We start from the raw sequence: 24,899 nt of genomic DNA, 5'->3' as shown, positions 1-24,899 counted from the left end.
TGGACTGTAATGTTTCTTGATGCCTCAATTGGGCCTAAACCCCTTTCCCCTGTTCTCACTGTATGTTTTGTAGTCTTATTTCATCGGCCCTTTTCATGTATTTTGGTGAGGGATAATGCTCATAAAGTTTAATTATGTAGAAAACATGCTCTCTTCATTAGTTAGAGGAAAAATACACACACAAACACAGTGGAGAACCATTGAGCAAATCAAGCAATACAATAATTCATCACACGGGTGTTCTATCTTCCCCAACCATTCATTCATCTACATGCCAAAGCATTATCTGTACAAGTTTTTGAATGAATAGAAACAACGACAAGAATCAGGTTATTGTTGGGTGATTCTTCTCTCTTTTGTTTGTGTGGGAATGAAGTAAATAAAGATGAATTTTAACAACACAAAGACAGTTCATCTTCTCTGGATTAAACACACTGCAGAGAAGTATAAGTCACCCTATCTTCTGCAGTTGTTTGCAATAATACCGTTCCCAGTCTTTCCTCCATACCTTCAGGAATCGAAATGCTCATTTCTTGTAAACCGCCCTCAAGGGAAAATTGATTAGTTGTGAAACTTGTGTGCCAACAGGAAATACTATTTTGGTCTCCCAAATCTTATGAATAACACTGATAGGATTGAGGGAACCATCTGGATAATAACAAATGTTTTACTTTCACAACCAGTAGAAAGATAGCGTAACACGGGACATGCAGTACTGCCACCACCAAATACCTGCCAATTAAATGTTGGAATACCGGAAAGAAGTTGCTGAGACGGTCCGAGGATGGCACAATCAAGAATATAGGTGGAACTAATATTAAAGTGTTTCTTTTGTTTAATTACGTTTCTCTTTCAACATTATTTTTCTTTCTGTTAATTATATTCTATTTTCATATTGTTATGGAATTTATTGCTATTTGTAAATGAGCAATTATCCCATATGGAAAAAAAAAAAAAATTTATCTCCCAATATTTTTAAAAATAGAGTAATTTATCGCCTATATAAGGAGGTAAATTGCTTCATTTTTTAAAAAAAAATATAAAGTTGTTTTGCTATATTTTTTTTAAGGGGATAATTTGCTCATTTATAATATAATAAGTTTTGCTTGCAATTTCCCCCCATTATTATCTATCATAACCCTCCAGATGGTAAGTAAGCTCCAACCTTGACATCCTATTTATTTAGTTTCCAAATAAATTAGTACGTTATGAGAAAAAGTTGTCCATGCATGAGGGAGAACTTGACGTATACTAAATTTGCTGATGATTAATAACTTACCATAGTGGAGCATTAGGCATTGACAAGTCAAGAAAAGGATATGGCCACCTAAAAGAAACAATCACCGGAAAACGATCAGCAAGATATCTTTTCAATGGTAATAACCAAATTGGAATTACACTTGCCAAATTGCCACAGACGCGTGAACAATCCACTGGAAGATGACATAAGAACCCGTCCATATAATGAAGTAAGAAATCCGGAACCATGGGAATTGCTGAAAAGAAGATTTAAATATTATATCAAAAACCAAATAAATAATTTATTATGGATGCAACTAGCCAAAAGAGAAAAAGAGAATATGCAGCAGCTCACCAGACTATTCAAAGCTGTATCTCCAAGCAGCAAGATGGCATTCAGCGAATGCGTAGTAATCGTCAACTAATCAGAAAAACAGACATGTTTCTTAAATTTCAGAGGTGATACTAAAAACTAAAATAAGGAGCAGATAGGAACTAATTGAGCATTTCGATTCATGAAATCAAATAAACCCAGAGAAAGTAGTATCCTGAAAATCTATGACACAAGGCAAAATTTATTGATTGGAGATGCCGGAAATTTCCAAGCGTAGTTAAATGCAAAATAATCTTATAGTGAACACTCCAGGTCATATCATACCAAAAAAAAATTCAAGTGAAAATAACGCACCAGCAGTATGTATAATTATGATTATAGGCATTCCCCAGAATAACTAGTCAAAGCTGGACACATGGAAAACATAATAGAGATGCAAATTGTGATTTTAGACTGCTGGAAGCTACATATTGGGAAATTTGTATACTTGGTCCATCTTTATTCACAGCAAAAAGAAGCATTTATGAAGTTTCCAGGGCTAACAATATATTGACACTATCCTCAGAAACAGAGCCAGAATTCATTGTCTGAATTAAAAACCAAAGTAGAAGAGCAAGGTAGTGAATTCTCATCTAATCAGATTTAGCAGCCTTGATTGTTCAGTAGCAAGTAAAAAGAAAGTTTCTAGCTAGAGGGAAAATAGAATTATTCATTATTACGCTCTAGTCACAAATATCTGAGGATGAGTTTATAATCAGTAAAAATGACACTCAATAATAGAAGCACAAGGGATTATTAGCAGATAAGCACTTACAAAATTCATTTCATAATCTCTGAGAGTCAGAAATGGGAATATCACGGACCAGTAAACAAAATCAGTGAGAGTTACTGCCCCTGCTGTCATCTGTTCATGCAAAAGTATTAACATGTTTAACTTGTTGAAGCTTTAAAAAGCACAAGTAAATTCTATACAGGCATTAAGATGTTGTATACAATTATATGAACTATACACGCCCTAATAAAGTGATAATGTTTCCAAAATTACAGATAGGGAATACATAAAAATTACATCCTGAAAGTAAAGAACAGTAAAATAGTTCGATGAAGATAGCCTGAAGTAAGAATTCTCAAGAGAAACTGACCACAATGAAGCTTATTTATCATACTTCATTCAAAAATTGCACCTTTATATCAAACAATAGGAGCTTATGCAAGGCCAAGATGGACTCCTCTACAACCAAATAACTTTGCAAAAGGAAACATATTAATCCATGATACAACAAATAGACAAACAACAAGGAGATTCCATGAAAGGATCAATGCACTAATGAATTGTTTTGTGTACTGCATGTGTATAATACTCCAGGGCAACATGTTTAGCAGCTTTGTCCTCTCACATTGAACAAACATGAACTTTACCTGGAATAAAATTTGAAACACATGACCCCAAAAGCCTGAAGTTAGTAAAGCGCCAAATTTCCCATGGTGGTTCAACCTTTCTAATAATTTCACTCGATCACCATTCGCTCCACGTGCTAGAGGCGTGTATAAACCTTGCTCCAGCTCCTCTGGTAAATGGCACTTCGTGCTGCTATTTATTTTGAGATGGTGGTAACACCCATGTATAGAAAGCAACGACCCAAGCTGCAAGAGGAACTAGAGAACATAAGACGTCACAAGATAAATCTGATGACTGAATAGTCTTGTGCAGCAGAAGGTTGGGTATGTACAAAAGGGTTCAAAACAGTAACACCGCTGTTATGGATCCATTTCGTCTCTACTTTAGGTCAGAACAGAAATCACAAACCATACCCCAAAATAGATGGTGACTAAAGTAAAAGTCCACCTGTAATGAAGCACATATTGTAGTTAGAGACAATCAGAAAGACTGTCAAGAGTAAGAACAGAATTAGCAAGAAGATGGTACAAATATCAACAACTAAATTCCACTTTTTGCATAATTCATCTGATCCTATATGTATCTGTTGTTAATAAGTATTGCCTAATCACTAACAAGGGACAAGAATGACTTACTGAGTATAGTAGTAAAATAATTCAACTCCGTGGACAGCAAGATCAAAACTCAGAGCTATCAGAAGCAGACAGAAAGCAACCATCCTAAAGAACATCAAAAAGATGGGGTGAATTCCTTTTAAACAAGGTCTCCAAGATTCATCATGGTGCAAAATATGTGAGTGCTCTTGTTGTGTCCTCTCTCCATCAGAGTCTAAATTGTCTGAATGTTCATATTTCCAGATTAGAAATGCTGAAATAATCATAGGTGGCAACACCCATATTGCACAGACAACCACTCTCCAATTCAACCAATAACTCAGATTAGTAGGATCATCAGTCCCGAGCAGCTGCATCCTGTTACAGAAACCAATACCAATGTCACAGTGGTTCATCACAACTATGACATAAGAAGGGAGAAGAAAAACAGTTTGCCTGATTATTGATAAGTCACTAAAATAATCACACAGCTAACGTCGATGGTTAATCATTTGATATCAATGATAAAAACATGCAGCTAATTTGTAAAACAAAATGAATGTTCAAAATTTTCTTCTTAATATATTTCTAGTCCACCAGTAACAACAACTACAAATGGCCTCTTCTGGCTACAAGACATCAATTTCTCGATCCTCTAATCCATCTAGCACCATCTTAGGCTAAACCATATTCATATTGGCACAATAGAAGGAAAACCATAGTTCTTACTAGGTGGTAACTGTTAGAAAGAATTTATAGTCCTAATCTCGTTGGCGACGGGCAAGCTATTCGTACACGCACATCAATGTACAAAGTCGGGACCCAGAGGATTATCAAAGAAACCGCATACTCTGAATCCGAAAACTTGTCGAACTTAATCGTCCAATGACATACGTATCAACTGCGCTAAAAACCCAGACCCCGAGAAAAAAAGATAAACACGCATATTAACAAGCGTGTGGAGGGCATGAATCAAATCATATGGATCAGAAACATCCAAAAATCAAAATCAAGTAAAAACGCTGAACCGCATAGCAATAGAATCAAAGTAACCTACCTCCAGGATACGAAACACGGCAAATAAGTGAAGGGGAGTGACAAAAACAAATTTGGGTTTTGGAAATGGGATTGGGAATGAGGAGCTATGATAAGATTGGAAGAGGAGGAGTGCTGGGTTTGAGTTTGTCCCTTTTCATAGTAGAAGAATTATATATGTATGTATATATGATGATTGAGCTGACGCAACACGTGCTTTGAAACGAACGTGGACCATAACCACACGTTGATCCGTATCCGCACATGAGAATTTCTAGAGACTTTCCTCGGGATCTTGCTTCAATTTCCATTGATGAGACAATCTCAAGTTTTTTTTTCTTATAATTGTTTACCCAATTCATCCATTGTTTATAATAGTTTCTTACAACGATAAACTACCTGCCTCTCTCATATTTTGGAATCAAACATTTTCCCCTCATCTATGATTTATTTGAAATATTGAAAAAGGAAAAGAAATTAATTTATATTATAGTTCTGAAAACTAAATATTATTTTAAAAATATGTGAGGCGTCAATTATGAGGACTCGGGGCTGCTTTGAGAACACAATCATTGAATAATAGTCACATGAAACTCAATGTAAATAGATAATATCAAATAAGAAAGTTTGGAGTCCAGCCACTGGCAGTTGCCGCCCCTTTACTTACCAAACAAATACAACATAAAATAAAACAAAATTTGTCCAACTTCTCAACAAGAAAATGTGGGATGACTTCATCTTCTAACCACTCCATTTCAACGTGAAAAATGATATGTGCTAATTTCATTTTTTTGGACAAACACATTACATTATTCTATTTAACAAAACACATTATTAAATAGTGATTTTGGTATATATCGTTACAAAATAAAAATAATTGAGAATTACGTGGTTTTGGAAATTTTCAAAACCCATTTTATTTTTTATAGAGAATTTTATATGTAAAATTATATTAAATTTCAGGTCGGACATATAATTATTCCTTAAATTGAACAAAATAAGTATAAATAAACCGTCGACAGTTTGTGAGACAAGGAGAGCACAAATACTGACTACTACTGTACGACTAGTCGTCGCGCACACGACTTGCAATTTGCAGTGGTGAAGCGACTTTGCTCATTAGCGATTTTTGACGTCCTTGGAGGGAAACCCTAACACCCAAATTCTGAATTTCATGATTTATCCTTTGTATCGCACCCAAATTTGCTGCTGTCCCTCTTTCTTCAACCCAGTCCCAGTGGGTCTTTGATCATCAAACCGGCCGGCCCCTAAGCGCTAGCGGCCATTGCCGATCCTCTTGTATTCACACGTAAGTCAGCCTTATTATGTTTATTTCAGTTTTGTTTTAGTGTTTTTCTTTTCAAATTTGACTCTGATAGCTCGTCATTGTGATTTTCCTTCCGGGAAATGCAGAGTATTGGATTGAAAATTGACTTGAACTGCTAAAAATGTTGCCGGTTGATCCCACCAACAAATTATCTTTTAATCGTCGGATAATGGAGGGAGATTTGGTTGTAGTATACGAGAGATATGATAGTATGAAGCCCGTAAAAGTTACTGAAAATGGGGTTCTGCAAAACCGCTTTGGTGTATTTAAGCATTCCGATTGGATTGGAAAAGCGTTTGGCTCGAAAGTGTTCAGCAATAAGGGTGGATTTGTTTACTTGCTAGCTCCAACTCCTGAGTTGTGGACTCTGGTTTTAAGCCACAGGACGCAGATTTTATATATCGCGGATATTAGCTTTGTTGTTATGTACTTGGAGATAGTTCCCGGTTGTGTGGTGCTCGAGTCCGGGACTGGAAGTGGATCCTTGACTACATCTCTTGCACGTGCAGTTGCTCCAAACGGGCATGTATTTACATTTGATTTCCATGAACAGAGGGCTGCATCAGCTAGGTGAGGAGTTATCTAATCATTGATTCAATGTATGGATTTTATATTTAAGTGCTAGATATGTATCTTGAGGAAAAATGACAAGGATAATTTTCTGTCTAGTCGTTCTAAAGGGAAGTATGAGGGAAATGTGCTACGGATGATTTTGAGATATATCTGTGAACTTTTTCATAGGTATCATATTTTTGTCCTTGTAATTGATTGTTATGATGAAGTTCTGGGAATTATTGTCTTGGTGAAGGTGTTGTTAATTCTGTTGGACCTTGTGTATTGCGAGCTCCAACAAACATCAAACAGTTAAATAGGTTTTTGTAGGAAATCAAAGTTTAACAAGTGCATTGTAAAATCCATGGGACAGAGGAATCGATCTCTTGAGCTCACAGAGAAGTTGGGTAGCTATCTGGAGTATATTTCCTTCATACTGTTTCTGAAACTACTTGAACAAAGCTTATAGACAAGGAGTAGAAAGCAACTGTCCCTAACTAACTTCAGGTAAAGAAATGTAATCTACTTACTACTCAACCAAAAAAATGTGAAAATATAAAATGTGACTTTTGAAGACGGTCAATTAAATAACAAACAGACTTGGGTCTTTCTTCTTGCTGCTGCTGCTGCGCACACCATACTTCTACAGTTTTTTTGTGTGCGTTGATGACACATGTTTTATTATTTTCATCAGGGAGGATTTTGAAAGGACAGGATTGAGTAGTTTGGTGACAGTCGGAGTGAGAGACATACAGGGTGAGGGGTTCCCAGATGAATTTTTAGGGCAAGCTGATTCTGTTTTCCTTGACCTGCCACAACCCTGGTTGGCTATTCCTTCTGCTTCAAAAGTTCTGCAACAAGATGGTGTCTTGTGCTCATTCTCACCATGTATTGAGCAAGTACAGAGATCTTGCGAAACACTAAAATCCCATTTTACTGGTAGGCTTCTAAGATTTTGACAATCTAATTGTTTTGCGATGACATAACCGATACTCTTGCGTCTAAGCTTTTTTATATTACTTGTTGCAGATATAAGAACTTTCGAAGTCCTCCTCCACGCATATGAAGTTCGAGAAGGGAACTTAGAGAGCTGGCAAGATAGTGATGGGGGCTTGCATAAGAGTAACAAGAAGAGGCAGCGTTCTGGAAATGGGCTGGAAAGTTCTAAGCCAAAGACTATAATGGCAAGACGCAATGGTGAGACCAGAGGCCATACCGGTTATTTAACATTTGCCAGACTCAAGTGTACTATGTAAACTTTTTCTAGTTAGTTGGCTGAGGTTTTAAGTTTTAACAGGTCAATGGTTCTGTTTCAACAGTTGTCTCTGCTGGATCACCCTGTTATCTTTCTTGCTCCAGTTCTAGTTTTTGTAGAAGATTAGTTGGTGTATTCTTTGAAATTCTGAAGCATATGTATTCTAATGGAGGTTTCAAAGCTTGGATTGCAGAGAAAATGGGAAATTTTCTCAGCCATCAATATGATCAGATGAACACCAGAAATAATCAAATCATATCATTACAAGAGAAACACAAGTCATGAGTAAAAATCCAACCGTAGCATGAAAGTCTAATTGAGAAAATACGACAAGCATGCAGGCACATACTACTTCCATGTCTCAAATGAACCCATGGTGAAAAAACTAAAACTCAGATGTACCCATATGATAGCATTTCCATGAAATCCATCTCTTTCTGTAGATCAAATTGCATATGCATTTGAGCATCCACTGAAGTCTGCTGCAGCTGTAACTTAAAGCTTTCATCGGCTGCTGCAACAGTCTGATGATCATTTTCAGGATTCAAATTTGGGCAGCCCATTTCCCCAAATTGATTGGAATTCACAATTGCGGGTGATGCAGAAGCTGAAGAGGAATCCTCCAGATAGCCCTTGTCATCGGAAGAATTAGTCGAAATCACACTCTTGATGTAGTTCTGCAAGGGACTATTGGACTTCGCTGCTTTGCTGCTTTTGCGGGACGAGAGTTGCCTTCTCTTTGTTGCATTCCAGTGGTTCTTTATAGTGTTTTCACTCCTTCCAGGCAAGCTTCGTGCAATTTCTGCCCATCTGTTTCCTAATTGTCTGTGAGCTTCAATCAGTATCCTATCTTCTTCCTCAGACCATCGATCTTTCTGCAAATAACGTTGCATTGTATTGTATACCTTATGTTGTTAATTAGTGTGCACGTAAATCTAAATCATATATGTCAAAGCATTATATTTATCAATTAGTCATCTTTTATAGGGTATATAAATATCTTTTTCAGCAAATTATGTACTAAAAGACTTTGACCTGGATGTAAGGGAATACTTACTACTTATATATGAGGTCCGAATTGACTGCAGAATTAAGAAAATTGAACATCGCATATATGCAATTGAGTTATGATATCTCCTTTTTGGAAGGACAGTGAACGGAACAAAACGATGCAGTGAAACAACTTGTCCAAATTAACATACTATTATTGGTACATTCAGTATGCAATGTGTCAATATATCTAAATCAATCAATAAATTCAAAATAAACAAAGAAGCAACATTATACTATTCAAATTAAACTAAATACCTATAATCGTAGGATTCGAACTCACAATTTTTTGATTGTAAGATCTAATCATTATTCTACTGCCCTTTTCAAAATTATCGAAAGGTCGAACATTTACACATGAAAATATTTTTCCCTTTTTTGTGTTGTGATGTTATCACTTATATAAATTAGGCTAAAGTAGAAAAATTATAAATTATTAGATTTTTAGCCATATATATATAAATTTTTGGAGAGTACATAATCCTGTAAATTCATAGCATGTGCAAATTAATATTTGCAGGAAATAAGTAAAAATGGAATTAAAAATGATGGAAATGGAAGATAATAATATGATAGAAGAATGTTTGGGAAAACCTTAATGTTAGGCTTTAAATGGTTGTGCCATCTTTCCCTACATTGCTTCCCAATTCTACCCGGAAGCATTTGAGCAATGGAAGACCATTTTCTCAATCCATGCTTCTCCACCAACTCCACCAGCAGCCTACAATACAATACAATTAGTACTACATAAAATTTACTACTTAACTATGATCACCTAATAATATATATATATAAATGGTTTTTGCATGTCTGAAATTAAACAAAAATACAAGTGAATGATGATCATAAAACAAATTAAAGTACCCATCTTCTTCAGGAGTCCATTGCCCTTTAACTATTTCAGACTTCTTTTTGCTGATTCTTTTCCTTTTCTTCTGCATCAACACCCCACCCCTACTCCTGTTCTTACCATCATCATGATCACCATCTTCCAACGACATCAAGCACGATCCGTTCTCTAAGTACTTTATGTCTGGCGAACTCATCATCTGAAGATCCAACGCCTCACAACTCATAACTTGATAATACTGATGATGGTCGATGTTCATGAACGTTTGACATGATTTATCTCTTGAACCAACATCGAAAAACCTTGTACCGTGCATGTGAACATGATTGTCTTGTCCGAAACTAGTAGAGAATTCTAGGTTCAGTACTTTTCCAGAGGAGGATTGAAATGGATCAAAGGGATCATAGAAAGGCGAATAGAAAATATGACAAGGGTTGGGAGAAGAGCCCTCCACCATGAAATGATGATCAAGATTTTCAAGAACTTGGGCCGGACCGTTGGATGAAGAAGAAGAGAAACCCTCATCCATTTGTGGTATGTATGGACTTTCCAAGAAAAGCTTTGCATATGGACCAAGCTTTACTTCAAAATCCATGCAAAAAACGCATACAACACACGCTTAAGAGAGAGAGAGAGGGTTTGGTGAAAGTATGATAAGCTGTGAGGAGTGAAGTGTGCGGGGCGTAATAGCTTTATTAGTGAAAAATGAGCATTAGTGTTAGGTTTAATAAAATTTAATGACCGTCCGTTGTGGAGGCCAATCTGACGGTGGGGAATTGGAGACTGTTAAGTTTCGCGCGTTAAAAGATAATAACACTAATAAATAAAATAAAAATGGAAAATTATGATTTATTTGTATTTCTATTTAGATTATATTTTGATCTCAGCTCCTTTTTCACACGTTACAAAGCTTCATTTCTTGTAAAATATCATTGCTTTTTTCCCCCCATTTCTATATATATATATATAAATTATAGGGCCTTAATTACTAATTTAGCAAATATATTTTATGAAAATAGGAAATGCATAAATTTTAATATTGGGAATAAAAAATATGATTAATTAGAAAAGTACAAGTTATTTTTCACTATGGAAAAGTGATTGAGAATGATTTTTCATGGTATAGATTAGATATTAGAGACAAGGTAAGGTTGGGTTCACAATTTGACCACTACATAAATTTAATTCCATGATTAAGCCTCTAAATTAATTGTGAGTTGGCACTCTAATTTTGTAATTAAACAGGTGATCAATTCTATTTATGTCTTCACAAATTATTATTTATTATAATAATAATAATTAATTCAAATAGAGTGCTTAAATCCCGCTTTGACTCTTGAAATGATAGCATTCATTTCTAATAATTTAATTCATTGTTCAGTTATGAGTACCTACACCTACACCACCCACAAATCTTATGCCTCTGACCTTTTTCCCAAAAAATAAAAACCAAAACAAAACACAAAAAGGGCTGTGTGTTTCTGTTTTATTTTATCAACGAACAAGCGGAAAAAGGAAAAAGGGGTTGTAGTAGAATATTCGTCAAACTTTCAAATTAGGGATAATTACATTTTCCTTCCTCAAGATTTGATATAATTATAGATTCTCTATAGTTTCGAAAATTATATTAATTTATTTTCGTTTAACAAATAAATTTTTCATTAATCAAAATTCACTTAATTTGGTACTATTAACAGAAAAACTAAATGCAAAATTAATATTTACACTCGATTGACTTATTAATAACTTATTGCAGGTCAAATAAATTTTTTCGAATTAAACTACTCTTATAACAATGAAAATATACCTCCTCACATACATTAATGTGTGAAAACGTAAGAGGACAATTTGATCACAAAAATATTTATTTAACTTACTATAAATCAGTAATAAATATAATTTTTTTTTATTTCTTTTGTTAATATTAACAAATTCGATTAATTTTAATTAATATAGAGATTTATTTGTTAAACAAAAACAAACCTCAAATATGCTGAATGAAATTTCTCAAATTACAAGAATTTATGTATAATTACATCAAACTTAAGGAGATGAGAGTATAAATATCCGTCATAATTGTATTTGTTCACATTTTCCACTCATTTCAAGGTGTTGGTTTCCCACCACCATTCATTGCCTGCCTTTTCACCGGCTACCCATCATCCTATGCAGTCAGTCAAGTCATTAGTTCAAGAAAAGGCGAGTGGAGTGGTATAGAGGATTAAATTCTCATGGAACTTTCAAAGAAATCCACATAGAAGATGAGATGTAATACTTGCACCAATAACACTAGAAGTATGACTTCTTCTAGACCTGCCAAATACATTAGCATTGCAGCCTATAAACCCTGTGAAACTCGTATCAGTACTCAACAAATGTATGACAAAATATGCGGGCAGCCTAAAAAATATGTTTCAATTCAATGGGGAAAGCTCCACAGAATTACTTTCCGTGTTCTTTTTACTGTCGACAAACAAAATCACCCATTAGCAGCTACTACAACATTAGATAAGATGTTGATGCACAACAGAGGAACAATGCACTTCTGGAAGTCCGGTCAGAAACACGTCAGATCCTCAATTTGGAGGTCTAAACAAACCATTATCTTCTGGTGGCAGCATACCATCCTCTTCCTCGTCTCTGAAATTGGAGTTCAACCCATTGGCAAATTCTTCATAACCTGTTGATTGCCTGGGTGGTGATCTTCTCCTTTTCTCCGCAGCACTGTTATTCGAACCTCTAACAGTTCCCTTTTCGTTAACACGAGGTGAGAGTGATTTCTCGCCATCAACCACCTTCAAATTATCATAATTTTTGTAATCCTTGCTAGTGGGGTTGCCATAAGAAAAGGCTCTTGCATGCTTTGATGGTGAAGCTCGAACCCCCTCCATCACAGATTCATGGAAGCTTTTTCTGGTGGGAGCAGCTCCATTAAATCTTTCAGAGCTACGGCTGCGGCTATGACTTCGAGTTTTCCCATGTTTGTCACCCCACCCTGAACTCCTGTAGGGGCTTCTGCTACGGCTCCGGCTACGACTTCGAGTTTTTCCATGTCTTTCACCCCATCCTGAATTCCTGTTGGGGCTTCTGCTACGGCTGCGACTTCTACCTCTGTTCTTTGCAGTAGCCGTCACGCTCTCATGGAAGCTCTTATAATGGAAGCCAATTGTGTCTTGCCCATCAGAGGTTCCGGAACCATGTCTGTCAGCATAGGACAAAGAGAGTTTTGACATACAAAAGCTAGACATTCCACAAATAATCATAAAAATAAAAAATGAAAAGAAAAGGGGGAAAAAAACACAAACATTCCCACCATTCAAATAACAATTAAAAAAAAAAATTGATACATACCGATCACGCTCATACCCACGGTTGACACCCTTAGCTGGAATTGACGACATTCCCCAACCAGTCCTCCCCCCATCTCTTCCGCCGTAGGAAGTATCATAACGTCCACCACGACCTCCATCACGTCCACCAGGGCCTGAGCCCCACTGACGTCTTGCCCTTCCCATTCCACCACCACGTGAAGCCATATTACGAAGTTCAACAGGAACATTCTGATTGGCCCCTTCCAAAACTTTAACAAGATCTGAAGCATGCTTCGCATCCTGGTCACAGAAAAAAGTATAAGCCACTCCAGTGGCACCTGCCCGTCCAGTTCTTCCGATTCTGTGAACATAGTCCTCTACTCCTGTTGGGAAGTCATAATTTATAACCACCCTGACATAGAAACCATATGATCAAATAAGATAAATCACATCAGCAAAACTCAACACTCATTAGATTGTCTGTTATTTTAAAGGATTTTGCATTGAGGTTGAACAAGTTGTGAAGATAACAAACACAGTTCCAGCAACAAAAAAGAAAACATGGAATAGTACAAATATGTATCACAAAGAAAAATGGTCGAGAGACGACTTCAGAACCAAGTTATAACATATGAAGATGTTTCAAAGCTTTCTGCCAAATCCAAATAATAAAAATATTCGATATAATTATTTATCTAACAAAGAGTCCAACAAACACTAATTGCCAACAGAAATGACTAAAGGGGAAGCTTACAGGGTCACGCAGTTGAAGATAAGCATTTACAGTAAGATAGAAGTCTCATAAATTTGTTCAAAGATTAATTGATCTCCTGGTATTCAGGATAAATTCTGAACGATCATATCACAGTTAAAATTCTCCAAAAACTATTGCAATTTCTCTCTGCAAAATGCAATGAGTTCTTACATATGGATGTAAGTAGACTTAAATAATGAGCAAAGTTGATTGTTCTAAAGATACCGTGAATGTCGTGCCCATTGCATAATATCCAAGAGATCAATTTAACGGCCACCAACCTGATATCTTTAATATCAAGACCGCGAGCAGCAACATCAGTGGCTACAAGCACTGGGGACCTTCCTGTTCGAAACTGATTCAACACATGATCCCTCTCACCCTGAGATTTGTCTCCATGAATAGCAGCAGCTCCAAATTGCCGGGTTAAGTTTCCTGCAAGTTGGTCACACATTTTCTTTGTAGAGCAGAAAATGATTATCTTTGATCCTGGTTCTTGAGATCTCAATATTTGTTCAAGACGTCTGCGTTTATCCATTGGTGATAATACCTCAACATACTGCGGAAAAAGATAAACTACCAAGTTATTCAAAGCCAAACTTGAAAAATCTGAACATTCCTCTTTTCTTATTACAGAAAATAAATCAAATGCAGAGATCATTCCATCATTCCAACACGTACCTGGGTTATTGCCTTGTTTGCAGCAAGCTCATCAACATTTCCAATATTAACCTGGGCAGGGTTAACTAGCAAATCAGCAGCAATTCTTCGCACCTCCTTCGGCCATGTTGCTGTGTACATCAGGGTTTGCCTACGAGAAGGCACCTCCTTCACAATTTTCCTTATCTGGGGTTCAAAACCCATGTCTAGCATCCTGTCTGCCTCATCCAACACCAAATATGACACTTGATGAAGGCTAATTTTTCTCATCTCCAGAATATCATTCAATCGTCCAGGAGTAGCCACCACGACATCTACACCTCTGTCAAGGTCTTTCAACTGAGGACCTTTAGGTGCACCTCCATATAAGCACTTCATCAGACAACATTAAACCAAATCAGCAGGAAAACCAACATGACTTAACACCCACCCCCAACAACATCAACTGTTTAGAAAGTGTCAAAGTGGAAAGAGTGCTTTAAACAAACCCAACGATCTAATGCAATCCCAATGATTAGAATTTGTTTAAACTATAAAGGTGGCAGGACAGAAAGAGTATTTGAGGACACACCAAAAGAGTATTTATGCATTTCCTCCAGTAAAGATCAAAAAGCAGACCTAAAAATGCTGGAAAAAAACATTATTTTGCAGAATGCAATCTTAAAACCGTACTGTGCAAGATATCTTTGATGATCTTCCAAACTTCACTGCTTCATCTTGTATTTGAGTTGCCAACTCTCTTGTTGGAGCCAGCACCAAAACTGTTGGACCTAATCTTGGATTATTACGCCTTTGTTTCAGATGAATAAAGCCAGGAATTAAGTAACCTAAAGTTTTCCCAGAGCCTGTCTTGGCAATAGCTACTATATCACGACCTTGAAGGGCAATCGGCCACGACTGTGCCTGTATCGGTGTAGGAGCAGAAAAACCAGCATGCTGTACCTGTAAAATGGAACAAGAAACCGGCAACCTCATAAGTGGTGGTGGTGCTTCAAAATTTCTGATTGTTTCTCTTGGACTTAAGCAAGTGGCCAAGGAAAGAAGAAGCATCATCCCCCAATGAAATCATGCACTGCTTGCCGAAGCAAGCAATAGTAGGAACGCCTCTTCTTCTATTCGGACCAAGGGGCAGACTGAATCGGTACCAACAGAAGTCCCGGTCAAGCTTGGATGATTCGGAAAGCCCCTCACATAAATTGGTCCACCAATTTGGGCGCTCCAAATACATGCAAGCCCCACAGGAGGGTGGCACAGCGTACGACATTTGGCTCCTCCTGGAGCAAATATCGCACCTGCGACAAAAAGTACAGATGGAAAAATTGAGCATGAGTCCTTAATCTCCATATTGGACATGCAGTAGTATTTCAACATTACGAGAAACTAATTTGACTCACAATTTAGACGTACAAATGTTTCTAGCACTTGAAGTTCTATACAAACAAATTAACTCCATACCTCCCTTAGAATCTCCGAAGGGAAACCAGTGACTTGAAATGAGCTGAAAGGTTGAGGGACATTATCTCCCTAGCAAATTGAAGGGAAGCCAACCATTTAGAATTTACCAAAAAAAGAACATGTAGCAATACATGATAAACATGCAGACAGAAGAAGGAAACGAGATCAATGTAAATACTAAATATAAACTGAAATGCTCATACACCAAACACTAAACAGGTTTGTTCAACATGTCAACTACCAATAATAAAACGGTCAAATGGAATTCCAATTTACACCACAAACCAAAAACAACAGCATTAGAAAACTATCCAAGCTACTTTTAGTTCTGTATATCCAACCACAATATTCCATACTGAGGAGTCCATTAAGTTTACGTAAAATATAACACTCTACAAATTGGAATCTAAATACCGATACCCATTTTAACAAAAGTTGGGCCAACACTGGAGATTGATCTAAGGTCAAAATAACCAAGTCGACAGAGACTAGAAAAAGGCATGTGCACACAATGTATAGATGCTCACAGTTACAGAAATTTCATGCTGTCGACGATACGACTCGGCAGACAAACCATTTTCTGCATCTTTGGCAGCATATGACCCATATCCAAAACTGGTTTTCACATCTGCATCAATCTGCAAATAATCTGATCTGCTCCTGGCAGTCTAACACAACATAAAATAAGAAAAGAGCTTAGTGACTGAAGTTCCTGAATTAGCTCGGGCAGGAGTTTATCAGTTAACACGCCAAGGAAGACAAAAATAGAATGCTTAAAAGGACAGGTCCAGAAATAATGTAACTGCATGCATTCAATGGAAAGGTATGCAGAAAATTGATTAAAGAACCAGTTGAGACACCTGATAGTTTCCTGCTCCAGAAGCAACCTTTGTTGGTCCACCATTGCTAGTTTTGATGTATCTATCATCATCACCATTGTTGCTGCGGCGTCCTTGGGGGGACTTTTGAACAGATGAACTCAAAAACTTGTGAGATGGTGTGGAGCTTGCATGGGAGGATGCAACAGGCCTCTCATATTGGGTAATATTGGTTTCTGGGTTCCAGTAGTAAAGATATCCAGTCGTATCATCAACCAGTCCTTTCCATGGTTTTGGGAGGGTGGGATCCTCAGGCGCATACCGTATACCAGTTGCAGTAGCTGCCATATCAAAGCTCCCCTATAAGTATCCTGGCACCAAAAAATGCAAAATAATCCCAAAGAATGACACAAATATCAGAAACCCGAACCAAATTCAGTTTATCACACTGGAAGTGAAGAAATACTATATTTCAATTGTCAATAGGAAACACATGGAGTGTATCCAGCTAAGCCATATGAAAAGGGGGAAAAACTATGCAAAATAAGAGCTTCTGATTAACATGATGCGAAATCAACTGCGTGCTCATAGTAGAGATACTTGTCGGATTAAAACAAGAGAGAGAGAGAACAAATACTCATATAACTTACAGAGAGTCATCGTTTACCCATTCGTTCAAAATTAGCAGATACAAGGACGCCCAATATATGCAATAATATGATTCGTAATACATACATCAGAAAAAATAATACTCAATTCATATGCTGTTGTTGATGGAGAACGAGCATGTAAATCAACCAAAAAATAGCAAACAAAAATCTAGACACTAAAGCAAACGCATTCACATTAGTTATCCACCAGAAAAACCCTGATCTGAAACCCTAACAAAACTATTATGAATTTTCTCACCGAAACAACAATTCTCAGCTATTACGTCTAGATCTAGAAACCTTACCAATCCAAACAGAAAATACAAAAAATTAATAGCAAAAATTTAGGGCAAGGACGAGAAAGGTACCAGAGGACGTATTTTTCCCGAATAAAAAGGTGAGAACAGAAACCGTTTTACTCCGGCGCTCTCTCCGTAATGGAAGTCTCTCTTTCTCTCTGATAAGTAATTGCGGACTAAGTTATAACATATGTTTGCGTACAGAAGAGGTAGAGAGAGAGAGGTCAGGGGAGAGATCTACGCTTCCGAGAAACCAGAAGCGTAGGGCGAGTTAGGAGATAGAGGGACGCGGGGTATTTATATGGCCCCTTAAAAAAAAAAGCTAAGCCGTAAGCCATTATATTTTATTGATATTTCAATTTTCAATTATGGAAAGTGTTAGACGACCTGATTTGTTGGTGTTCCAGGTCCAGGCTGCTCTTTCCAATATTTTTTATTTTTACTGTGGTAATAAATTATAGAAATCACTATAATTAAATAGTAGTAAAGTTAAAGTGTGTAAAATAAAAGTTGAATAAATTAATTTTACAATACTGATTGATAGGAAATTATTGATAATTTTTTTTATTTAAATTAATTTAATTTAAATAATTAAAAAATAAAATACTTAAAACAAGACATTATTTTCAATTCATTCTACACAAAATTGATAAGTGTTTATTTTCAGTATTTGAGAACACCTGTTTACGTTTCTGTTTGACAAGAAAAATGACTGCAGTTTTTCCCCCAAAAAAAGTTAGATTATTACATGTTTCCAAATACTCATCATTTATTTTGATAGTAGATATCAGTGATCATATAATACACAAACGACTAGTGTGCCATATTTGTGAAATATAGCGTATGAAAGTCTCATTCTCATGTAGTTTTACCGAACGGTTATCACATCTCATCTTGCTTTTTTGGATTACAACAAGAGAATTTATTCAAATCCTATATCGGTTAAGAATACATTTTACGACTAAAAGTAATTCCATGTTTCTAGCAAAACTAAATGCCAAATAAAGGGTTTATTTAACATTTTATGAAATAATAACGGTTTGTAGTGAAGTAAAAATATGGAGTCAAATCCTATCTCCCCGACTAAACCAACACAGACAAGCAAAGCCAAAACAGAAAAGGAGACAAGAAAAAAAGAAACAAAAGATGCATTCATTGATAGCAGAAGCATAGCCCTCTTCTAAACTGTCGAGCCAGAAATAAAATAGGCAATTATTGACATTATCAAGAAATAATCAGAAAGTACCAAAACAATGTGGTATCAATTTCAGTTGCATTAGTCTGCTCGCTATAGCACCCAACAAAATCCAATACCCGGAAATATTCAAAGAAGAGTGATGATTCTTTGCGCTCCAGACCATCCCTCCTAACCCTGTTACTACCTGCACGATTGTTGCAAGGGCTTCCACCAATAATCAGATCAAAATGACTTACAGAATTCATTATAATCTCCAACTGTCGCTATCTAGCTGTTGGATATCATCAAAGTCAATTAATTTCCCCCTCTGGTTAGTTTGTTCCCACCAACTCCTGACTATGTCCCTGTTCACTTTAGACTTTTCATCTGAAACCACATTCTTCAACTTAATGCCAAGTCGATGAAGTGCAACTTCTCCACCGCCAATTCCAGAGAAAAGGGATAACAGGTTTAGGCTGTCTGGGAAAATTTCCTTCAGGACAAAAAGGTGGTCAGCCGCCGCATCAACCTAGCAAGTCTAATCTATCAGAATCATTGACCTGGAAATTGCTATTCAACATGTTGAATCAATATAATAAAAAATTGGATCAATATAATAAACTGAACTTCAGTAGGCAAACAATTTACATAGCTTATTTTAATTCTAGTACTTGTCCTTACAACTGAGATTGTATCTTCAAATATTTAAGAAAGAAGACAACACGGGAAAGCTTGGGGAAAAAAACAAAAAATGGAAGAATGGTAACCTGAAAGGAGTTGCCAAGAGACTTATATCTATTGGTCCTACTTATCCCACCTCCCCTTGTGTGGTTCTTTGGGAAAGTCACTTGCCTGAAAAAGTTGAACATACATGATATACAGTCATATAGCAATTCAATCTTCCAACCAATTTGGCCCACTAATCAATATATGCACAGCATTAACCATCACTATAAGCATATAGCTTTTACCTCTTCATTGCCAGTAACAACGTCTATACCGTTAGTTGTTAGAATTGGAGGAGAAGATGTTCCAATTTCGGCGAGAATTTCTAGTTCATCATCTCTTAGTCCAATCAACACTAGCACCTTCCTCTCCAGAGGCATCCCCATCCTGTGATCATTGGGCTCAAACATCAGGGTAAGCAAATGAAGCTAACAACGATTGCAAACGTCATCAATATCTCATCACTACTAAAACAAGATGCCAGATACCCTAATCTTTCACAAGTAATAATGATAAAACCAAAAGGAAAAACTACCATTTCTCCCAAAGATTCACCAGGCAAAGCAACTCAACCTTTTCAAAAAAGCATGTAAAAATCAAGGTTAAAATCCGACTAATGCAAGGGCCAAATATTTGATCTTTAGTGAGTTGTAAATGGCACGTGTAGTGTTTGATCCAACAATATCAAGCTAAATCACCTATTTTAAGAAAAACACAACCATTAAGAATCATTAAATCTAGGGCATCAAAATAACAAACACATGCTTCTGAATGAGGGCATGCCACCAATGGTAAAAGCTGAAAAGATCTTTGACCAAACAAGAAGTAAAGCCCAGCTTCTTTTCATGCTAGGGAAGATAATACAGAATTACTTAGTACAATTGCTAATTCTAATGTTTTTTTCAGCAACCTAGTCAAAGAAATGGCTAGTACAATTACATCGGCCATTCATCCATAATTAGTCAAATCAACTTCAACTTAACCCCACAAACTCACCAAATCCTCAGTAAGTCCACTGAATTTAAGTATTACACATGCATGTTACGTTCATAATGTTCTATTACTAAAAACATTTTTAGCCTGGTATCTTGTATTTGAGATATTTGTAAAAACCTTTTAGTTGATGAATGTGTTTATACTTAAGAAATATTTCAAAAAATATTCTTGTGAATGTCGTTTCTCATTCTCCAACTTCAAAAGCAGGTATTCGACTTGTTTGACACAAAACATAATGGAATTCTTGAATTTGAGGAGTTCACCCCGTGCACTCTGAATTCCATCTTAATGCTCCTATTGATGATAAGATCCAATACGTGTCGAAACTTGAACACTGGATTTGGTTTTCTAGCGATTCGAAATCAGTTTTAATTTTTCATGCTCTCTTCGTACTCTACGTAACATTGTAACGTCTTCATCTTGGAACCCCCATAAATTTCAGTCCAACCACCAGAAAGACATTCGACACATGAAATTCTTAAGACTCCGGCCTTTTGCATGTCATTCAATTATCAAATAAAATGCATCAAAAGTAAAAGCGTGCAAATTCTCATGGAGGAAAAAAAAAAAAAAAGGAACAAAAGAAGAAATGATCCTCACCAAAAAACTACCTTACGAACAACGTTCCACGCCAATCCTTCCTTTTACCCCCCTTCATACAAAAGAGGCAATGTACTTTCTCCTACAAACAAAAATCCAAACAAACTTGGAGCAAAATAACAACAGAATTATATCAGCTTCAACAAGAATGAAACAGTCGAAATTCACAACAGAAGAAAATTAAGGGAAACGGAAAAAACCGGCAGCATGCAGAGAAACGCACATACCTACATAAATCTCACTGACAGTCAAGGAGATAAGAAATAAATTAGAGAAGAACAATCTGAGTGGAGAGATATTTTTCTGACGAAGTAAGTGAAAAAGAGAGAAAAAGGGCAGTGATTCGAGCATTCTCTGTATGATGTTGGGTGTTGACTACTGGGAACATCTGACCCTATGTTAATAATACAAGAAGGAATGGGCCTAAATTGGGCCATGTATTATTAAGAAACCCAAGACATTTTGGGCTACCAGTGATTAGCCAGCTGCGAAATGGCTAAAGCTATTTCTCAGCTAGAGAAATTCGAATAAACTCTTACCAAGGCTTTATTCATTTCTAATGTATTGTTTCAAAATAAATACAATATCGTTACTTTATTTTTAATTGACTAATTGAGCCGAAATAGATTCAAAGTTTGGTCTGTCAAAGTTCATGGTGTTCAAGTTCAACATAAGTGATGTTAAGCTATTTAAGCACTGCTTACGCCTTGATATCGTATTTCAAGATGATTTATAATTTTCTACCACATATCTAAAATGCATTATGTATTCATATATATATATATATATATATATATATTGAGTGGTTGTGGAGCCAGAAACTGATGTTTACGAAATATTCCAACTCCATGATGCTGCATTTGTTATTTTCTATTATTATTATTATTATTTACATGACATTATTTTTACTTATAGTCAAACAACAAATAGTATGGTGTTCATTCACATGTGCGCCCGTGACATGCTGCTTAGTGGACTATTTTCATAATCCAATGTACATAAATTAATTCCAAGCACATGACATTGGTAGCTTCATATATATATGAATTTTTTGTTTTATAATTATATTTTAATTAATTTTGTAAGCATTGTAGAAGTCAAGAGATGCTTCAACATCAATAAATCCTCCCATTCTGATCTTATTATGATTACATGAATAAGGAAGAAGATGTGGGTTCATTAGAATTAACTATCAATTGACAAGTGGATCGCGAAATAATTAAAAAAAGGTTTATGTATAATTCCAAATGTAGCATTTTTGTTTTTGGGCATGATAAGATTGCTGCGTGTCTAAATCAACTTATCATAAATTATACCCTAAGGTTCACATGTCCACTACAAGATAAAAAAAAGAAAAAAACTATAGTATTTGCCATATTGTATTAAAAATGTATATTTCTTGACAATAATTATTGTCCTTTGATGGTGCCTTTTAATTCATTTCACATTAATTTCTTTATCTTCGTAACCGCCAATCATTAGATTTTGGATTCATACCACACGCCAAAAAATATCAATTATTATTATTTTTTTTATAAATGGTGATTATTATAGTTACAATAATATTAATAAATTAAAAAATACATGGATTCTATTAATAAACTCATGTTACAATAAATTGATATTAAACGAGACAAAAATTACCCATTACAATAAATTCACAGTAAATAAAATAAATATCCATACATTTGGTGGAATTCAAACTCAGGGCCTCAAGCTTTTCTATGAGACCTCAATTTTAATCATTAGATCGGAAAATTGTTGGTGAAAATTTTCGCTTTTTTTTTTTATATAGTTTTTTATATGCAATTACTTACTACATTTTTTTAGTTATTGAATAACATCACTTAGGTCTTATTGATAATATTAACTATTATGCCCATCCTCAACATTTTAAAATTTGAGTCTTATCCAAATTAATAAATATAATTTACTATGCGATTATTGTACAGTTTAATTAAAAAAAAATGATCGGTCAAATTATTATAATAGTATATAAAGTGTGATAGGCTGCGATCAAAATTGCAATTTCACGTGCCCTAAAATATTTATGCAACATATACATAATTCATGTCTTCATCACTGTTACGTAATTAAAATTATCAGCATCGCGTTTCTTAATTAATTATTTCTTGAGGAAAAAAGGAATCCCAAAAGGCATTGCATTGCATGATTTCTGGACGATGAAATACTAATTGTAACGGTTTATCACTAACGTTGAAAACGACATTCACATGTTAACTGTAATAATCGCATCACATTCGACAACTATAGGTTCATCAAATTTTTTCTACATGTTACCTCTAAACCTCCCTCAGAGTCAACAATCTACCTTGTCCCTTGCCGCCTTTCGTGGCTTTTTCCCAAGAAAAAAATAACTTGAACCTATGCTTGGTTTCAACCATGGAGAAGAAAATGAAAAGGAGAGTTTATTAATTTATGGGTGATGTCGCCAAACGTTTTAAAATGGTTGTAAACGACCAGCTTTAACGGTTTATAAACTTCAAATTCTCATCTCTTTAGTGAGGTTCTCTTTTAGGATAAATTATGAACCTCATACAAAACTAGAATAAACAATGATCCAAAACGGAAGCAATTCGAATTGGGTGTTTTGGGACCTGAGAAGAAAGAAGATTGTTAGGATCGCTGAATAGTCCTCAAAGACACCTTAGATAGTTAAGTTAGTTCGAGAGATCGTAAGGAATGCCTATTGTGAAAATATGACGTACTGTTAACCCAAAATAGACGTGAACATTTATATGGATACACGTGGCGCAATCCCGAGCCCTCAAGTATAGAGACATTGAATGGACTTAATTCTAGATTCTCGGGTTGAGACGGATCAGGGACGAACCAACCCGTGTGAGAAATACACGAATCTTGATATTAGTCATACCAATCAAACCAGAAATGTATTTTATATTTTAATTGTTTTATATTTCACACTCTTGACTTCAAAATCTCCAAGTCCACATTTCTTGGTAATCAGTAGCTTAATTATAACATGATAATTAAACAATAAACATAAATGGATGTACTTAATTAATCTCCCAATTCCTTTCACTGGAAATTTGAAAATTAAAACCAGCATCATCATGTGCAGCAACCTTGCCAAATCTCTTGATCCTTGTCAAGAATTGCTGGCGTATCAATTGGTCTAAGTCCTACTAATTTAATTTTTTTCTTGATAAAATTAACATTTTATTTGGTTTAAGTTCTACGATAATATTAATTATTAATTCAACATGCTACGCACTCCTTTTTATTTTTTTCTTCCCCCCCATGCCTATGAGTGGAATGCGCAAAATCCCTCAAATCATGATAGATGAGATCTATCCTATTGTTTTTTACCCCTTTCAATAAATTAAACTGGATAAGCCAAATGATTCTGGAACACAAACTAATAAGCACACTGTTTTTATTTTATTACTTATGAGTTCATGATAATTAAATAAACTCCTTATATTTTAAAGATTGATGGGTTGTTGAAGTGAAGTTTAAGTATATTAAAATGTGTTTTTTTAATTCAGATTGGATTTGGTCGAATCTGAATTAATTATATGTGTAAGTGCAATTTATTTGTCGTGTGATTGTTGTACAATTCGAGAAAAGTAACTACTCACACGATAAATATATTATACTTATTATGTGATTGATTGGATTTGACCGAACCTGATTTGTGTAAAAAATTTCCGTCAACAGGCCAGGCTTCTCTGTTAAGACGGCTTGGTAGTTTCTAGTGGATTACGTTATGCGTACGCACAAGAAATTGTCAATATTTTACTGTTGAGCCCATGGCTTTACAGTGATTCTTGTCAT

General features: G+C 35.6%; 5 protein-coding genes across 11 annotated transcripts; 1 reads left to right on the top strand and 4 right to left on the bottom strand.

Moving 5' to 3' along the window:
* Positions 1 to 200: 200 nt before the first annotated feature.
* On the bottom strand, positions 201 to 5,016 carry LOC105177113 (uncharacterized). 2 transcript variants are annotated; one of them, XM_088885132.1, is made up of 10 exons: positions 4,623 to 5,016; positions 4,295 to 4,466; positions 3,608 to 3,943; positions 3,386 to 3,419; positions 2,993 to 3,217; positions 2,388 to 2,477; positions 1,595 to 1,660; positions 1,405 to 1,496; positions 1,280 to 1,327; positions 201 to 732 (listed from the first exon to the last, which is right to left on the bottom strand). In XM_088885132.1, exons 3-10 carry the CDS (start codon positions 3,940 to 3,942, stop codon positions 615 to 617), a joined length of 1,008 nt encoding a protein of 335 aa, XP_088741258.1. In that variant the 5' UTR covers position 3,943; positions 4,295 to 4,466; positions 4,623 to 5,016; the 3' UTR covers positions 201 to 614. The 2 variants fall into 2 exon arrangements, with proteins under 2 accessions (XP_088741258.1, XP_011098451.1); XM_011100149.3 differs by lacking the exon at positions 4,295 to 4,466 and having other exon boundaries at positions 4,623 to 5,014.
* Positions 5,017 to 5,638: 622 nt separating this feature from the next.
* Positions 5,639 to 7,933, top strand: LOC105177115 (S-adenosyl-L-methionine-dependent methyltransferases superfamily protein). Its single transcript, XM_011100150.3, has 4 exons — positions 5,639 to 5,909; positions 6,014 to 6,497; positions 7,174 to 7,418; positions 7,509 to 7,933. Exons 2-4 carry the CDS (start codon positions 6,049 to 6,051, stop codon positions 7,733 to 7,735), a joined length of 921 nt encoding a protein of 306 aa, XP_011098452.1. The 5' UTR covers positions 5,639 to 5,909; positions 6,014 to 6,048; the 3' UTR covers positions 7,736 to 7,933.
* Positions 7,934 to 8,073: 140 nt separating this feature from the next.
* LOC105177335 (uncharacterized) lies at positions 8,074 to 10,232 on the bottom strand. Its single transcript, XM_020698892.2, has 3 exons — positions 9,649 to 10,232; positions 9,379 to 9,505; positions 8,074 to 8,609 (listed from the first exon to the last, which is right to left on the bottom strand). The coding sequence occupies exons 1-3, from the start codon at positions 10,227 to 10,229 to the stop codon at positions 8,127 to 8,129; spliced, it is 1,191 nt and encodes a 396-aa protein (XP_020554551.2). The 5' UTR covers positions 10,230 to 10,232; the 3' UTR covers positions 8,074 to 8,126.
* A 1,796-nt stretch (positions 10,233 to 12,028) lies between these two features.
* Positions 12,029 to 17,865, bottom strand: LOC105177116 (ATP-dependent RNA helicase-like protein DB10). Its single transcript, XM_011100151.3, has 9 exons — positions 17,651 to 17,865; positions 16,675 to 17,003; positions 16,342 to 16,482; positions 15,815 to 15,883; positions 15,032 to 15,301; positions 14,381 to 14,731; positions 13,981 to 14,258; positions 12,986 to 13,357; positions 12,029 to 12,835 (listed from the first exon to the last, which is right to left on the bottom strand). Exons 2-9 carry the CDS (start codon positions 16,978 to 16,980, stop codon positions 12,211 to 12,213), a joined length of 2,412 nt encoding a protein of 803 aa, XP_011098453.1. The 5' UTR covers positions 16,981 to 17,003; positions 17,651 to 17,865; the 3' UTR covers positions 12,029 to 12,210.
* Positions 17,866 to 18,708: 843 nt separating this feature from the next.
* On the bottom strand, positions 18,709 to 21,448 carry LOC105177117 (DNA (cytosine-5)-methyltransferase DRM2-like). Of its 6 annotated transcripts, none has more exons than XM_011100152.3 (5): positions 21,308 to 21,448; positions 21,081 to 21,185; positions 19,730 to 19,871; positions 19,526 to 19,610; positions 18,709 to 19,287 (listed from the first exon to the last, which is right to left on the bottom strand). In XM_011100152.3, exons 3-5 carry the CDS (start codon positions 19,735 to 19,737, stop codon positions 19,024 to 19,026), a joined length of 357 nt encoding a protein of 118 aa, XP_011098454.1. In that variant the 5' UTR covers positions 19,738 to 19,871; positions 21,081 to 21,185; positions 21,308 to 21,448; the 3' UTR covers positions 18,709 to 19,023. The 6 variants fall into 6 exon arrangements, with proteins under 6 accessions (XP_011098454.1, XP_088740782.1, XP_011098456.1 ...); XM_088884656.1 differs by having other exon boundaries at positions 18,709 to 19,318; positions 21,092 to 21,185; XM_011100154.3 differs by having other exon boundaries at positions 21,092 to 21,185.
* Between the last annotated feature and the right edge of the window lie 3,451 nt (positions 21,449 to 24,899).

This window comes from Sesamum indicum, linkage group LG9 (genome assembly GCF_026168435.1).
Source record: "Sesamum indicum cultivar Baizhima isolate 11 linkage group LG9, ASM2616843v1, whole genome shotgun sequence".
Classification (NCBI taxonomy): domain Eukaryota; kingdom Viridiplantae; phylum Streptophyta; class Magnoliopsida; order Lamiales; family Pedaliaceae; genus Sesamum; species Sesamum indicum.
This window is presented reverse-complemented; position numbering and strand designations above follow the sequence as displayed.

Coding starts and splice junctions, on each gene's coding strand:
- LOC105177116 (XM_011100151.3), bottom strand. CDS start 16,980: ATGGCAGCTACTGCAACTGGTATACGGTATGCGCCTGAGGATCCCACC. Junction 15,302..15,814: donor CTTCGGAGATTCTAAGGGAG/GTATGGAGTTAA, acceptor TCCATTTTACAG/GTACAGCATGCTGGTTTTTC. Junction 14,259..14,380: donor CAAACAAGGCAATAACCCAG/GTACGTGTTGGA, acceptor CTTTTTCCGCAG/TATGTTGAGGTATTATCACC.
- LOC105177115 (XM_011100150.3), top strand. CDS start 6,049: ATGTTGCCGGTTGATCCCACCAACAAATTATCTTTTAATCGTCGGATA. Junction 6,498..7,173: donor CAGAGGGCTGCATCAGCTAG/GTGAGGAGTTAT, acceptor TATTTTCATCAG/GGAGGATTTTGAAAGGACAG. Junction 7,419..7,508: donor ACTAAAATCCCATTTTACTG/GTAGGCTTCTAA, acceptor TACTTGTTGCAG/ATATAAGAACTTTCGAAGTC.
- LOC105177117 (XM_011100152.3), bottom strand. Junction 19,288..19,525: donor CTCTTGGCAACTCCTTTCAG/GTTACCATTCTT, acceptor TAGACTTGCTAG/GTTGATGCGGCGGCTGACCA.
- LOC105177113 (XM_088885132.1), bottom strand. CDS start 3,942: ATGCAGCTGCTCGGGACTGATGATCCTACTAATCTGAGTTATTGGTTG. Junction 3,420..3,607: donor TTATTTTACTACTATACTCA/GTAAGTCATTCT, acceptor GCTTCATTACAG/GTGGACTTTTACTTTAGTCA. Junction 3,218..3,385: donor TAGTCACCATCTATTTTGGG/GTATGGTTTGTG, acceptor TTCCTCTTGCAG/CTTGGGTCGTTGCTTTCTAT.
- LOC105177335 (XM_020698892.2), bottom strand. CDS start 10,229: ATGGATTTTGAAGTAAAGCTTGGTCCATATGCAAAGCTTTTCTTGGAA. Junction 9,506..9,648: donor TGGACTCCTGAAGAAGATGG/GTACTTTAATTT, acceptor ATTGTATTGTAG/GCTGCTGGTGGAGTTGGTGG. Junction 8,610..9,378: donor ATTTAAAGCCTAACATTAAG/GTTTTCCCAAAC, acceptor CGTTATTTGCAG/AAAGATCGATGGTCTGAGGA.